At 45.4% G+C, this 14,347-nt stretch overlaps 4 protein-coding genes across 5 annotated transcripts; 2 read left to right on the forward strand and 2 right to left on the reverse strand.

Moving 5' to 3' along the window:
* Positions 1 to 13: 13 nt before the first annotated feature.
* On the reverse strand, positions 14 to 1,463 carry LOC135343102 (uncharacterized). Its single transcript, XM_064540058.1, has 3 exons — positions 1,303 to 1,463; positions 667 to 1,199; positions 14 to 212 (listed from the first exon to the last, which is right to left on the reverse strand). Exons 1-3 carry the CDS (start codon positions 1,384 to 1,386, stop codon positions 116 to 118), a joined length of 714 nt encoding a protein of 237 aa, XP_064396128.1. The 5' UTR covers positions 1,387 to 1,463; the 3' UTR covers positions 14 to 115.
* On the forward strand, positions 1,440 to 9,141 carry LOC135343100 (ras-GEF domain-containing family member 1B-like). Its single transcript, XM_064540056.1, has 21 exons — positions 1,440 to 1,599; positions 1,994 to 2,095; positions 2,253 to 2,287; positions 2,628 to 2,766; positions 3,292 to 3,345; positions 3,516 to 3,581; positions 3,723 to 3,890; positions 4,102 to 4,143; positions 4,295 to 4,338; positions 4,722 to 4,815; positions 5,422 to 5,619; positions 6,037 to 6,099; positions 6,173 to 6,268; positions 6,361 to 6,463; positions 6,514 to 6,554; positions 6,609 to 6,647; positions 6,735 to 6,892; positions 7,253 to 7,337; positions 7,423 to 7,489; positions 7,996 to 8,068; positions 8,874 to 9,141. Exons 1-21 carry the CDS (start codon positions 1,546 to 1,548, stop codon positions 8,986 to 8,988), a joined length of 1,836 nt encoding a protein of 611 aa, XP_064396126.1. The 5' UTR covers positions 1,440 to 1,545; the 3' UTR covers positions 8,989 to 9,141.
* Positions 9,142 to 9,965: 824 nt separating this feature from the next.
* LOC135343101 (small ribosomal subunit protein uS5m-like) lies at positions 9,966 to 11,227 on the forward strand. The gene has a single exon (XM_064540057.1). It carries the CDS (start codon positions 10,049 to 10,051, stop codon positions 11,123 to 11,125), a length of 1,077 nt encoding a protein of 358 aa, XP_064396127.1. The 5' UTR covers positions 9,966 to 10,048; the 3' UTR covers positions 11,126 to 11,227.
* Positions 11,228 to 11,799: 572 nt separating this feature from the next.
* LOC135342330 (8-oxo-dGDP phosphatase NUDT18-like) lies at positions 11,800 to 14,141 on the reverse strand. Of its 2 annotated transcripts, none has more exons than XM_064539037.1 (4): positions 13,968 to 14,141; positions 12,830 to 13,436; positions 12,616 to 12,764; positions 11,800 to 12,522 (listed from the first exon to the last, which is right to left on the reverse strand). In XM_064539037.1, exons 2-4 carry the CDS (start codon positions 12,906 to 12,908, stop codon positions 12,004 to 12,006), a joined length of 747 nt encoding a protein of 248 aa, XP_064395107.1. In that variant the 5' UTR covers positions 12,909 to 13,436; positions 13,968 to 14,141; the 3' UTR covers positions 11,800 to 12,003. The 2 variants fall into 2 exon arrangements, with proteins under 2 accessions (XP_064395107.1, XP_064395106.1); XM_064539036.1 differs by having other exon boundaries at positions 13,959 to 14,141.
* Between the last annotated feature and the right edge of the window lie 206 nt (positions 14,142 to 14,347).

A 14,347-nucleotide genomic window follows, 5' to 3' on the forward strand; every position in this document is an offset into this window, starting at 1 on the left:
AGTTAATGATACGTACATTTTCTTTATTATATATTTTTGTCTCAAGAAAATAAACCACACAGGAATGTACATCCAAATTTGTAATACACTAATACATTATGCAAGCATGCTTATATCAAACTAGCTGTAATTCTTTCTTGGTTAGTTGCAACTCTTCTTCCACTTGTATGTCACCCATAACGAGATTACTGTCCCTCAGAAATAGCTCCTGCCTGCAAGTGCATGGTATATACCAGCAATTAATGAGCTGTGTTCTCACATTATCACTATGTAACACCTAGCGTTCAATAAACAGTCATGTGAGGCACTGACAGTCGTGTGAGGCAGGCACTAACAGTCGTGTGAGGCACTGACAGTCGTGTGAGGCACTGACAGTCGTGTGAGGCACTGACAGTCGTGTGAGGCATGCACTAACAGTCGTGTGAGGCACTAACAGTCGTGTGAGGCACTGACAGTCGTGTGAGGCACTGACAGTCGTGTGAGGCACTAACGTCGTGTGAGGTACTAACGGGTGACACTACTAGGGCAGTATAGTAAGTGCGGTAATTGAGTGGCAATTAATGTGATATGCCTATATAAACAAGAGTAGATACTCAGTATATAGAGTTCAACTGCAGCAACAGTACGTATACAATGCCTCAGGCCCTGTACAGGTAGCCTACTTACTTGTGTAGCTCCTTCCTCACTTCATCAGCTCTAATCTCGGCCCTAGAGCTCCACGACTGTTTAGAGGCAGCACTGATGGAGCGACTCTTCCCTGCAGTTCCTGATTCTGAGATAGTAACTTTAGTAGCTCTTGAACTGGACAGAGATCTTGTTCCTTCTGAGGGCTCTTGTGTAGCAGCACTGACTCCACCTTCTGGTGATAGTATGCTAGTCTTGGTGTGGGAAGAAGAAGCTGATGCAGGCCTGGAGGATCTTCGACTGCTTATGGAATTTCCTTGGCTCCTAGTTTTGCTAGTAGGGGTGGTCTTTGCTGATGCAGGTCTACTGGACTTAGCTTGACTGCTTACACTCTTTGAGCTAATGGCTGAGGCTGGACGACTGGTGTGCCTCGATACTGTACAACTGTCATTTCCAATTTCAATGGTGGCTGACATAGTTTGAGCAATACTGGATGCACTCTTTGGTCTTATTGATTCTCTGCTTCCCTGTGAACCTTGCTTGCTAGTATACTGTACTATGTCAGCTGCAGGTATCTATAGTGGGAATAAACCATCACAGTTAACAGTATGGTGTATATTAAATTACACAATAAGGTATAGTTATTATAGTATCAAAGGTTTTGCGGTAGTTACTTACCTCATGATCCACCGTGTGTGCTGCTTGGTGTGCTCTGTCGATGAGTCTCTGTCTCCTCAGCGCCTCCAGGTGATAAGAGGCCATGTCTGCATAGCTACCTCAACTCAGATCATAACAACACCTACAAAAGAGGGGAGGGGCTCATAACTAGCTGCAAAAAGGGGTGGGGCTCGTTGTTTACAAAGTAGTTGCAGTTTTAGTTTAGTTTTCTTTAGCTCTTGTCTCCTCTCCTTGGTGTTGGTAATGGCTGGTCCTAAGAGCAAAGCAGGAACAGATCTATTCAGTATACAGTTCGAGGTGAGTTAATACTCTTCATAAGTGTGTGGGTGTGAGTGCTTCGACCAGCCTTCCTCCAACTCCCCAACATGTTCTTGTAATAAATTATTTGCTTACATAATTAAGTTATCAGTATCACTAGTGTACTAGGCTAGACACAACAGTAGCAGTAGTCTAAAGCAACACACTGAAACTTGATCCTCCAAAGAGCCACTCCCACCATGTATCATACATCTACTCCCACTGAGCACACAGCTCAACCACCATTGTAGCTAGCCAGCATACAGACTAGACTACTATCCATTAGACACTGTATATGGTCTAGACTTTGTGCACTAGTAGTGTAGCCAGCCAACCAGCCAGCATGATGGAGGTGCCAGTGATGAGACCTGCCTCTCCACTACTCTATCTGCAGGTCACAGAGAAGTTGCTGGAAGCAGAAGAGAAGAAGTTACGAGTGCTCAAGACTGAAGTAGAGGCCAGCAAGCACTCTGATGCTGGAGATGACTCCAAGAGGGTAAGTATGGGAGGGCCATTACTGCATACACTCAGTTATAGATTAGGGCCTGTCTGTACGAGGTGATATGGGAGGGGCAATCGATGTTGTGTTGTTCTTAGACAGCCATGCTTGTACTATGACCATAATCACTGTGTGCTTACTTACTCTTGTGCAGGCAAGGGAATTGGAGATGCAGGAAAACAGTTACTTGTAAGTGGCTTCAATGGAGCGTGATAAGCAGTTACTAGTGTGTGCAGTGTGTGCAGTGTCACTTACCCTAACAGCAGCTACTAGTGTGTGCAGTGTGTGCAGTGTGTGCAGTGTGTGCAGTGTGTGCAGTGTCACTATCAGATAATGACATTCTTATAATTCTCTAATAATTGTATATCAACTAAACAATTACTCAACTTGTTTTCCTGAAAATATTTCTGCATCTAGAATATGTACTTACGCCATATTCCCTCCCTCGCCCCTCACCCTCACCCCTCACCCTCGCCCCTCGCCCTCGCCCCTCACCCCTCACCCCTCACCCCTCACCCCTTCTCTTCAGGCGTATCAAGATGCAGCATCAGAGATTGGCTCAGGAGATGCAGGATATTGCCGAGGCTCGTATGGTGCAGAGGCAACCAAAGATGAAAGTGTCGAGAAGTCTCCCGGCAATAGTCATGAAACCTGCCCACAAACCACGAGTGAGTCTAACAGCCACACCATGCACACAACATGCCCACCACACACCCCCACACACACACTGGGGCATCCTAGGGGCTGACATGTATAGAGACATCTATCATGCATGCATGTTTGGCATGTCATCTTTACTGGAGGAAATATAGTCTATGAGCTGACTGCAGACTGGGTGTCTCTTTGGCAGCTTTTGATAAACTAGACACTACTTTCAATAATGACAACTTATAAACATAATTTCCCTGAGAACTACACGAGTGTTCTCTGGTTGTGTGCATTTTTGTCTGAGGTGTGAGTGATATCATATGGTTGCTGCATGTGTGTAATAGGTAATGCTATAACTTGTTGGTACACAGCCACAGCCACACACACACACACACACACACACACACACACACACACACACACACACACACACACACCCACACACACTCACACCTACACACACACACACACACTCACACCTACCACCCACACACACCTACCACCCACACACACTCACATCTACACACCCACACACACACTCACAGCCGTCAGTATTTGATCACCTCGTACCCAAGACTGCAGCGGATGTACAAGCAAACGTAAGTTATTACGTACATTACTTGTACAATATGTTCACCCATCTGTGTGTGTGTGTGTGTGTGTGTGTGTGTGTGTGTGTGTGTGTGTGTGTGTGTGTGTGTGTGTGTGTGTGTGTGTGTGTGTGTGTGTGTGTGTGTGTGTGTGTGTGTGTGTGTGTGTGTGTGTGTAGGGTGGTGGTCTCTCTCCTGGGTTCTTCCAAGGTTCCATGGTCGCTGCTCCAGGACAAAACACTGATGTCAGTTAACCTAATCATAATCCATCAAACAACTTATTTCCCCGCATTTCTCTAATTAACATGATGTTTGACTGGCCATAACTTTAGTTCAGAGCAATCACTTTAGCAAACCTCTAATCATGATTAACCCTCTGTGAACAGGAGCTGCAATATAAGGATGGTGTTCTAGTGGCTGGATCACTCAATGAACTGGTCACACTACTGGTTCCCACGGAAACCCATTATCCTGAGAGGACGTACATGTTCGCTTTCCTCCTCTGCTCACGATTGTTCATTAAACCATATGAACTACTTAGTCGAGTTACCAGGGTGAGTGGGCGTGTGTGTGTGTGTGGTGAGTGAGTGGAGTGTGTGTAGTGTGCATCCCTCAGCTGTGTCGTGTATCGGATATCGGAGTGTGATGGCATATCTTGTTTGATGTATAGTGTCCATTGTTAATACTCCCATGTATCATGTCTCAATGTGTGCTATCAAGTATCATATATACTTGTAGTGAGTGCTCTTGTGTATATCATTACAGATGTTTCACATACGACTGAAGCAATTCAATACTTCAGGAAAGGTGAGTATTTACAGTTGACCAATCGTATCTCAATTACCCCACCCTCCACCCACTACACTACCCACACATCTCAATTACCCCACCCTCCACCCACTACACTACCCACACATCTCAATTACCTCACCCTCCACCCACTACACCATCCACACAGCCGAGTGATGAAGGACCAGGGCACAACATGGTGCAGTGTCTCAGGTATGTGTGTAATAGGACCAGTCATTAGCATATGCATGGACTAGGGAAATGTACACATTCCCTGGTTTTGCATGGGAGAGTATAATAGACTCTGTAAGAGTTCTGATGGTCCACATTCAACGATTTAAGATTTTCTAAGCTTAGAAGGAGATGGTATGTTTGAAATGGGCCGCATTTTCCGAAAAAGACAACGAGTTATAAGTATATAGGCCATTAAAAACATTCCAAAAAATAGACTTTAGATAATAATAATTATTATTATGAAAGGCCTCTCTCTAAGCTTTCTATAAAATCATAAAATCAACGTTATTGAACCAACGTAACTAAAGTTCTGGCCGTTTAAAGATGCTCTATATAACACTATGTCCTCTGCCCTTGTGCAGTGAGTGGACCGAGATGTATCCGTATGATTTCAGAGATGAGAGGATGATGAGGTCACTAAAGGAGCTGACCCAGACATGTGCTGCTATATCCACAGTGAGTGGTTGTGTGGGGCTCTGGCTATTGGGCTAATATAGCTGTACCAGTGAGTGGTTGTGTGGGGCTCTGGCTATTGGGCTAGCTGTACCAGTGAGTGGTTGTGTGGGGCTCTGGCTATTGGGCTAGCTCTACCAGTGAGTGGTTGTGTGGGGCTCTGGCTATTGGGCTAGCTCTACCAGTGAGTGGTTGTGTGGGGCTCTGGCTATTGGGCTAGCTCTACCAGTGAGTGGTTGTGTGGGGCTCTGGCTATTGGGCTAGCTCTACCAGTGAGTGGTTGTGTGGGGCTCTGGCTATTGGGCTAGCTCTACCAGTGAGTGGTTGTGTGGGGCTCTGGCTATTGGGCTAGCTCTACCAGTGAGTGGTTGTGTGGGGCTCTGGCTATTGGGCTAGCTCTACCAGTGAGTGGTTGTGTGGGGCTCTGGCTATTGGGCTAGCTGTACCAGTTCTGAGAATGTTACAATTTGTCAAACATCACCTCATGCATTAGATCAACATTCCTAAACAACTACCTTTCTATGATTATGCCAACTTTGTCAATTAGCATAGTTAAAATATTTCTTGCACGTTTAGCTCCAATAATTATCACATAAGTGTTCACTGCAGGATCTACGTCGCTCTGTGGGTCAGTTGCAGTCAGCTCTAGTGCAAAAACTAAGTGTTCTTGATAAGTACGAGCATGTGCTCTCCCAGGTGAACGCTGTGGCAATGGATAGACTCATCGACCCCACCACTCAAGTCAACCTACTGTCAGTATGTGAGGACCCCACTATTCTAGCACAGCAGCTCACACATATTGAAATGGTGAGAGGTAGAGGTACTTCATGTATCTAATGCCATCCAGCATGCAGGGCCGGGCAAGTTAGGAATAATGAGTCTCCTTCACTGGTCTTTCAAAGCCATATACCGTATAGCGTGTAATTTTCGTGGGGCAAAATATTCGTGGTTTTCGTGGTTGGAGGTCTGACCACGAATATTTTACCCACGAATGAAGCGACCTTGCCTACCTTTACATGCAGTGCAAGTTCCAACCACGAAAACATTACCCACGAAATATTTCAATATTGCTGAACCACGAATATTTTGTCCCCCGAAAATTACCCGCTATACGGTAGTTAATGAGTCTGCCAGATCCTAGGTGGGGAACCCCTTGCCTCTCATGCAGCTAATAGCTACGTCTGACATGTCCATTGTTGCACCTCCTGACTATCATCCTCTCAGGAGCGGCTCAACAACATTGGACCAGAGGAATTCATACAAGCATTTGAGAAGACGGAGGCAGAGGTAAGAAATAATCACACCTCACACACACACACACACACACACACACACCGCCCCCTCACACACACACACACAGCCACTGTATCGAGATCTCAAGAAGACTAGTAACCTGGAGGCTTATGTGGAGTGGTTCAATAGACTTAGCTATCTCGTTGCCACGGAGATATGTGTGGTAAGCACTCGTTAAGAAATGTATTGTTTCTCTTGTGTGGCCGCTCATGATTGCATGATATTACCGTGGTAACAATGCACCGCCCCCTTTAGGCGGAAAAGAAGAAAAGTAGAGGAAAGTTGATAGAGTTTTTTGCTGACACAGCACTAGAATGTCGGAGACTGCATAACTACAACTCCTACATGGCAATCTGTGGTGAGTATGTATGTCGCCATGGTAATACGATAACCATATGTCTTATGTAGCTGGTCTGTTTATGAGTTCTGTCACAAGATTAAAGAAAACAGTGAGTGATTTTGAGTATAGATACTGCTTTGAATTGTCTGCCTCACATTTGCAGCGATCGAGAGTAACCAGCGGTAAACTACAATCAATCGAGGTAAGATCCCCACACCCACACCCACTCCACTCGCACACACGTGCACCCACACATACCCGCCCACTCCACACACTCCACACACTCCAGGACTTTATGGATCCAATGGGCAACTTCTCCATCTATCGCCATCACTTGGAGAAGGCAGTGAGCGAGGCTAACCAAGGCAAGAGTGGGCAGAGATGGGTAGTTCCATTCTTCAGTCTCATTGTCAAGGACATCTACTTCATGCAGCAATCAAGTGGCAAGTAAGTACATGCATGCTTTATGTGGTGGACAAGTATGCCAGGGACTTCTACATGGAAAATTATAACTTTTAGCTGGTTGGAGCTTATACCAGCTCTACAGCATATAGATAGAAGTGTCAAACTCAACACAAATAGACTTAGTGCTAGCCTCGATCCCAGGCCGCACTTCCCAGCCGGTGAAGGAGGCTAACATAGTGCATGCTGCATGGCAAGTGCCTCAATATGTATGTACACAACTTGTGGATGCATTCCCTGGTTAGAGATCTTATGCCACTGCCACTTCTCTCACACCCACACCACCCACCCACCCACACACGCACGCACACACACACGCAAACACACACACACACACACACACAGAACCCCGAGTGGTCTGATCAGGTTTGATAAGTGCATTGCTCAGGCACGTCTTGTCTCTCAGATCCTCTGCTATAAGGACATTGTGGTGAGTGTGAGCAGCTAGCTAGTGGTGAGGGTCGCTGTTAGAGCTAGTGCTCATCTGTTCCTCTCTTTATTACCTCCCTCCACAGTTACCATTTCCGAGAGTGAGAGCAGCACTCAATTATCTCATGACCATCCCAGTACACACTGATGACGGTGAGACACACTGTCTGCATGGATTGTCTGCATGGATTAGACTACACTGTGCTTGTGTGTGGACACTATACTGTGCTTGTGTGTGGACACTATACTGTGTGCTTGTGACAGTGGCGGATCCAGTGCAGGGCACAAGGGGCACGTGCCCCCCCCCTTTCTGACCAGCTCGAATAAAACTAGCTCACAAAGTGGGTGTGGCTTAGAGCAAAAATCAATTATTGCAGCATATCGCATGCAGACGATCTCTAGTTGTAGACTTTTGAAGCTGAAGACTTAGAGCAAGATGATTCCATCCATTTCTGCTATCTCTTGCTACTATGTATGTCATACTGCATCAATCAATCCATGATCAGAAAAGCTACACTGATTGAGCTTTAAAAAAACTTTTTTTAGTAAAAATTTTCTTCAAATTGCCCCCCCTTTTCAAAATTCCTGGATCCGCCCCTGTTGTGTGTACTGTGCTTGTGTGTGGACACTATAGCCTAACCCTGTACACTTGTATACAGAGCTGCAATTGGCATCCTTTGAGATTGAGCCTCCAGATAACAGTGGAGAGAGGAAGAGATACCAAGATCTCAAGTGAGTTGTATTTTTTGACAGCATCAATTTGGAGTGTAAGTAGTAAGATAATTGTCATGGGATTACAACAGTCAACAACTACAACCCTCTGTGTAATTACTGGTGGGGGGGGGGTCTTCAGCTACCCCCTGTGTAATCACTGGTGGGGGGGGGGGTCTTCAGCTACCCCCTGTGTAATCACTGGTGGGGGGGGTCTTCAGCTACCCTCTGTGTAATCACTGGTGGGGGGGGTCTTCAGCTACCCTCTGTGTAATCACTGGTGGGGGGGTCTTCAGCTACCCTCTGTGTAATCACTGGTGGGGGGGGTCTTCAGCTACCCTCTGTGTAATCACTGGTGGGGGGGGATCTTCAGCTGCCATAACTTAATTAATATTCTGTGAATCCAATATTAGAAAGAGAACGTTCAAATGGTGTCATCAAACCTTGTATTAATTTTAAGCGATAATTTTGCCGGCCCATTATTTTGGCCACACCAAGCCTGAAAAATGACTAATTATTCCTCATCTAAATGTTGGATTGAAACACATCATTTGAAAGTGAAAGGTCTCTTTCAGAATATTACAAACATTTTGAAATTGCATCAACGCTACTAAAGTTATGGCTGTAGAAATTTACCCATAATTATATGTATTTGTAGCGTGATTTTAAACACCCCTAACACTCACACCCACCACCACACCCATTATACCACACCCACCACCACACCCATTATACCACACCCACCACCACACCCACCACCACACCCATTATACCACACCCACCACCACACCTATTACCACACCCACCACCACACCTCCTTGTACAGGATGATCCTCGGCTCATTTGGTGGGCGTATCAAGCGTACCAACAGCACTGGGTCTACCACCAGCACTGGGTCATCCCCTCCACCTACCTTCCCAACCATAAGGGAGGAGGCATAGCAACCAACACCATATCACACTTCTTTGCCTATACTATTTTTATCCTCACTGTTCTTATTGTTCAGTTTTTAATTCTGCTGTACACCAGGTATACCCCTTGATGGAACATTCAAAAATTATTTTGCAAAAATAAAACAAATTTTAAAACGATAATTACAACAGTTTGAATGTTTGTCGATTTGGGTCAGCATGTGGATGCAGAACATAGCCGGCCACTGTCTCCATGGGAACAACCTCTATACCCACACCGCGTATGACCTGGACTGCCTCGGGCAACAGAGTAGTTCCATAACCTCTGAGCTTGATAGATGTTGCAATTCTCTCAAATACTTATCAGTAAAGCCGTCCCTTGTTGGCTGGTGAAGTGACTCACCAAGTGGTTATTGTTAGTGCAGAGTTGGAGCATATCAATGTCAGTAGGGGAACTTTCCTTCTCAGGAATACTACCATCATTAGCAGCCATAGAAAGCTCCGTGATGGAGGTAGAATCTCATCAGATTTCCCATCCTTTGCTTAGATAGTCCCGACCAGTAGAACAGCTCCATCAGCAGCGAGGCGCTCTCTCTATTGAAGCTCTGTGTGTGCAGGAAGCTCCTCCAGTGTTCGCTGGGTATCTTTGTCGCAAACCATCTTCACCTTCTCTGTGAGAGGTCCATAGCCGGCCGTAGGTGACACTAGCCATCTTGTCGGAGACTTCCATGAACTTCATATCACCCGAGTATCCAAAGAAAGTGCATACATTTCAGTAAACTCGTAGTAGAGTGGCCGCGCGACGGGATCTAGTCTAGTCGGCAGAAGTGGTACAACAGCACTCCAGGATGCGTGTCTTGAAGGCCCACCATTGTAGAGAGAGCTGACACGGCTATGTCAGCGTCCCCACACCGCTTGACTCGGAGGAATAAAGGCCATCTTGTGAGGAGTGAGTGAGGAGCCACACCCAACATTGCAGGGAAATCCCGTTCTGTAATAAAGAGGGGAGGGGCTGGTAGCACCCACACAAGGGAAATCCCCCTGAACAAATCCTCGTGGAAGATAATTATTGTCTCTAGTTTCTAGCTATATGGTAATGGCCTTGAACCTCCGCTCCATCTTTCTAACCGTCTCGTACCCTTTGCGGAGAGTTGGACTTCGTTTCTACGCCAAGAATCCACTGGAGAACAGATCACTGGACACTCTACTCGGCTCCGTGGGGGGTGGCAGGGGAGGTCGAGGTGGGCGGGGCCGTAAGAAAGGTGGCAAGAAAGCGATCAGACTCCAGCAACAAGTAGAACTCGGGAGTGGTAGGAACAACGTACGCTGGGCTGGTCTTAGTCACCCACTCGCCTCTGGTCGCCATCGTTACGGACCACAATGGTTAGACACGCACGACTTTGGTAGCACGCAAGTACCTGAAGGACAGGACGCATCTGAAGAGAGTATTCTAGATGCTCGACAATTAGAAGGTCCCTCAGGTCAAAGGTTACCGTTGTCAATGCTTAATTGGAGCAGGACAGGATGGAGTGGGCGTTCGTGGGGTGGGCGATATGTTGGTTGCCCTGAGTTACCTGATGGAACACCCCTCACGGACTTCTCATCCACTGTGATTGAGTTGAAGCGTGTAGCTAACCAAACAAAGGCCGGGAAAAAACGAACCATTAGTTGTCTTGTTGTCGTTGGTAACGGAAACGGAGTTGCTGGTTATGCTGTTGGAAGAGGGGAGGAAATCAGAGCGGCCATTCGTAAAGCCAAGAACAAAGCTGTTAATGCTCTACAGTACATCCCTCGCTATGGCGACCACACTGTGTACCATAATGTACGCGTCAAGTATTGCCGTACTAATATTCTAATGGAGAGGCAAGTGGCTGGTTCTGGGTTGAGATGTCAGAGAGCTATACACGCTATCTGTGCTCTGGTAGGAATCAAAGACTTGAGAGCAAAGATAATAGGATCCACTAATCTTCTGAATGTTGTCCATGCTGCAATGAAGGGGCTGACAAGTCAAGAGACGCATCAATCATTGGCTGATGAGGAGGAGAGGTTTCTGGTGGAGTTCCATCAAGAGTGCGGTGGGAGACCACTTGTGTCTAGCATACCCAAGACCCTCCACACGCACGACAATGTCAACTCTTTGAAGAACATGCAATTATTACGTGTCTAGTGTGTACTTGGCTATTGTATGATTATTGATTCATTCTTCCATTGTGCACGTGCTACTATTGTCATGAATCGTTTAAAAATAATTATTGCGATGTCAACTTTCCACACGGTATAAAAATAATTATACAATAATTATTTGTTAAAAAAATTAATGTTCTCATACACTTAACATTACTATATAACTAAGTAAAGAAAGCACAGCCTCTAATGTCGTCTCTAATGGCTGCCTTGAGTCTGTCCACACACCCAGCCTCACTCACAACCATCCACTCATAAGCTGAGTCAGTGGAGACTTCGTTGCTTGAAGCAGCCAGGACACTCGTGAGGCAGAAACCATCGTGTGTGTGTGTGTGTGTGTGTGTGTGTGTGTGTGTGTGTGTGTGTGTGTGTGTGTGTGTGTGTGTGTGTGTGTGTGTGTGTGTGTGTGTGTGTGTGTGTGTGTGTGTGTGTGTGTGTGTGTGTGTGTGTGTGTGTGTGTGTGTGTGTGTGTGTGTGTGTGTGTGTGTGTGTGTGTGTGTGTGTGTGTGTGTGTGTGTGTGTGTGTGTGTGTGTGTGTGTGTGTGTGTGTGTGTGTGTGTGTGTGTGTGTGTGTGTGTGTGTGTGTGTGTGTGTGTGTGTGTGTGTGTGTGTGTGTGTGTGTGTGTGTGTGTGTGTGTGTGTGTGTGTGTGTGTGTGTGTGTGTGTGTGTGTGTGTGTGTGTGTGTGTGTGTGTGTGTGTGTGTGTGTGTGTGTGTGTGTGTGTGTGTGTGTGTGTGTGTGTGTGTGTGTGTGTGTGTGTGTGTGTGTGTGTGTGTGTGTGGATGATATTCATCAGTGATATAATATTATATGCTTTGCTAAATTGTGGGTAATCAAATATCTATGTCCTTAACTAACCGTTTAAAGTATGAACATTCCACATGCACGATGCACAAGGCTCACCTTGACAGCACTATCCAGTGTACTATTGTGATCCACCCTTGAGAATAGAGTGTCTCTATGTATGAGACATGAGGGGAGTCTTGTGGTCCCACCCTCTATCCTGGACACCAACACCTTCAGCTCTTGCCCGATATCTTGCACTATCAGCAATCTCTGTGAGGAGCTAACGTGACCCACGGCAACGGGCAAGCCAGTGTACGGACGATTAGCAAACCATTCAGTAGCTGCTTCAATGAGAGGTAGGATACTGTTGTTACGTAACTTGAGCTCCTTGACCAACTGTTGAGTATCAGTAGTGAACCAGGCAGCTTGTGTTGACTCCCCATCAGCTTGTTCCTTGGTCTTTAAGCTCCCTCCTATTATTGAACCAGCTAGTCCAAATCTCACTCTCTTGCGGTCCATTCTCTGCACAGCCACCAGTGCCTCAGGTTGGAACTGGTAGCCTGACTCCTCCAACACCTCTCTCTGCACTGCCTCCTGTACAGGTGGATTGTAACAACACTGACATGGTTGATTGCAACTACCGCTACACACACACACGCACACACACACACACACACACACACACACCACAATAGACTCGTCGGGCTCCATCCTGCCTGCCGGGAGGTACCACTTGTTCTTGAAGCTGATCTTACACTCTTGTATGAGCAACACCTTCCCATCCTGTACCACCACGCCTGCCACAAGGTAGATGACATTACTGTGCAGCCTCAACCCTACAATGTGATAATATATTATTGTGTTTATACTAGACCATATCTTGAGTACTTGAGTGACTCACTCATGTCAGTGGCTCTGATGTCAGGATGAAGTGGTTGAGGAGTGGGGGTACAATTCACCACTGCAGCTATCTCCTCCATGCTGTTGTTGTCAGTAGTGCTAGTGTAGCTGGTGAGACTTGTTACGATTCACATGATTCAACCATAGATACTATAAATTACATGGATATGAAACGCCTCCGTAAACGGACGTTTGGGCTGGGATGATGATTGCCTCGGATGTAACGGTCTAGTATACGAATTTTTCCAAATAAAAATGGCTACTGAAAGTGTGTCTCTAGTTGTTCCAGCTCTGAGAGCGTCTCAGATGACTTTTGAAAATTTCTGACAGAGAATGATGATGATGGAGGCTTTACAATAACAAGGATACACTTTACATGTGCATTCTGGGATTTAATATAGCACAAAATATTATTATTATTTAATAACAAAAACTATGTGTCTAGATAGATTGGAAATGAATGAATCATGATAATGCTTGGCTATAATAGCTGATGTGGAGTAGAGGCTTTGACATAGACATGTGGACGTCACATTCTCGTGTCATTCTTTCGCCAGTCAATGAATGGTTCCTTCTTCTCGCGAGGCATTGTCTCAGGTGTAGTCTGGCTGCAAAACATAAGCAAACAGTCAAGTATGACATTGTAACTACTATAATAATGAATAATAATTATGTAGCTATAATTTCATAATCGAAAAATAATAAATAATCAACAACAATTCATTGAGAGCGTGAATTTTTAGTACATTTGAACTTGCTTTTTAGCCAAACTAAGACATGTGCATCAATAAAACTTAGTGGACCCGGTGAACATGCCCTTACTCTACGCAATAAAACTTAGTACAGACATTCAACAAATGTGGTTCAAGAAATCAACTGACACAAAGAAGGACACTTGAAAACACCTTCAACTGTTTGTAACCAGATAGTTAAAGCATACACAAGGTCAAAAGTAAGTGGACCCAGTACCTATACCTACTGGCTAACTACTACACAAAAAATAAACACAGTAATTCTTTTCAAACAGCAGATCAACTAACACAAAGTTATTAAAAGAGTGAATATAGCCATTTTCAGCTCCACAAATCAGCTACAAAGCTCTAACTGGAACAATCATAACTAAAACTTACTTTACAGACCTAGTTAAAGCCAATTATAGTGGTATCACTTCAGCTTTCAATCGTAGACTCTTGTGACAACAGATTCTTTGCTTGCCAGTAGCTCTTCATTTTCTGGTAGCTGTGAAACAATCCTCCTCCCAGCAAAACTCCGGATACTATCTGGAATCACTGTAATCTAGAGGCGTTTCATATCCATGTAATTTATAGTATCTATGATTCAACAGCTCAGCAAAAAGAGGGGTGTGGAGCCTCGATCCTAGTTAGGCGTAAAAAAGGGGCGGGGCTGGTTCTGCATTGTCTCTGGGGGACACTGCGCATGCGTATAAGTTATAATTTCGCAACTACCCACAATACTCACAACACCTTGTAACTAGTAGTAGTCTACTCCTGCGGTCTCC

This window comes from Halichondria panicea, chromosome 10 (assembly GCF_963675165.1).
Source record: "Halichondria panicea chromosome 10, odHalPani1.1, whole genome shotgun sequence".
Taxonomy (NCBI): Eukaryota; Metazoa; Porifera; class Demospongiae; order Suberitida; family Halichondriidae; genus Halichondria; species Halichondria panicea.

Bases quoted from the DNA above. Each gene is read 5' to 3' on its own strand.
- LOC135343102 (XM_064540058.1), bottom strand. From the start codon at position 1,386: ATGGCCTCTTATCACCTGGAGGCGCTGAGGAGACAGAGACTCATCGAC. The intron at 1,200-1,302 runs GTAAGTAACTAC...TTCCCACTATAG, and splicing joins CACACACGGTGGATCATGAG to ATACCTGCAGCTGACATAGT. The intron at 213-666 runs GTAAGTAGGCTA...ATGCACTTGCAG, and splicing joins GTGAGGAAGGAGCTACACAA to GCAGGAGCTATTTCTGAGGG.
- LOC135343100 (XM_064540056.1), top strand. From the start codon at position 1,546: ATGGCTGGTCCTAAGAGCAAAGCAGGAACAGATCTATTCAGTATACAG. The intron at 1,600-1,993 runs GTGAGTTAATAC...CTCTATCTGCAG, and splicing joins TATTCAGTATACAGTTCGAG to GTCACAGAGAAGTTGCTGGA. The intron at 2,767-3,291 runs GTGAGTCTAACA...ACACACTCACAG, and splicing joins AACCTGCCCACAAACCACGA to CCGTCAGTATTTGATCACCT.
- LOC135343101 (XM_064540057.1), top strand. From the start codon at position 10,049: ATGGTAATGGCCTTGAACCTCCGCTCCATCTTTCTAACCGTCTCGTAC.
- LOC135342330 (XM_064539037.1), bottom strand. From the start codon at position 12,908: ATGGAGGAGATAGCTGCAGTGGTGAATTGTACCCCCACTCCTCAACCA. The intron at 12,765-12,829 runs GTGAGTCACTCA...ATCACATTGTAG, and splicing joins CATCAGAGCCACTGACATGA to GGTTGAGGCTGCACAGTAAT. The intron at 12,523-12,615 runs GTGTGTGTGTGT...CCACCTGTACAG, and splicing joins AGCCCGACGAGTCTATTGTG to GAGGCAGTGCAGAGAGAGGT.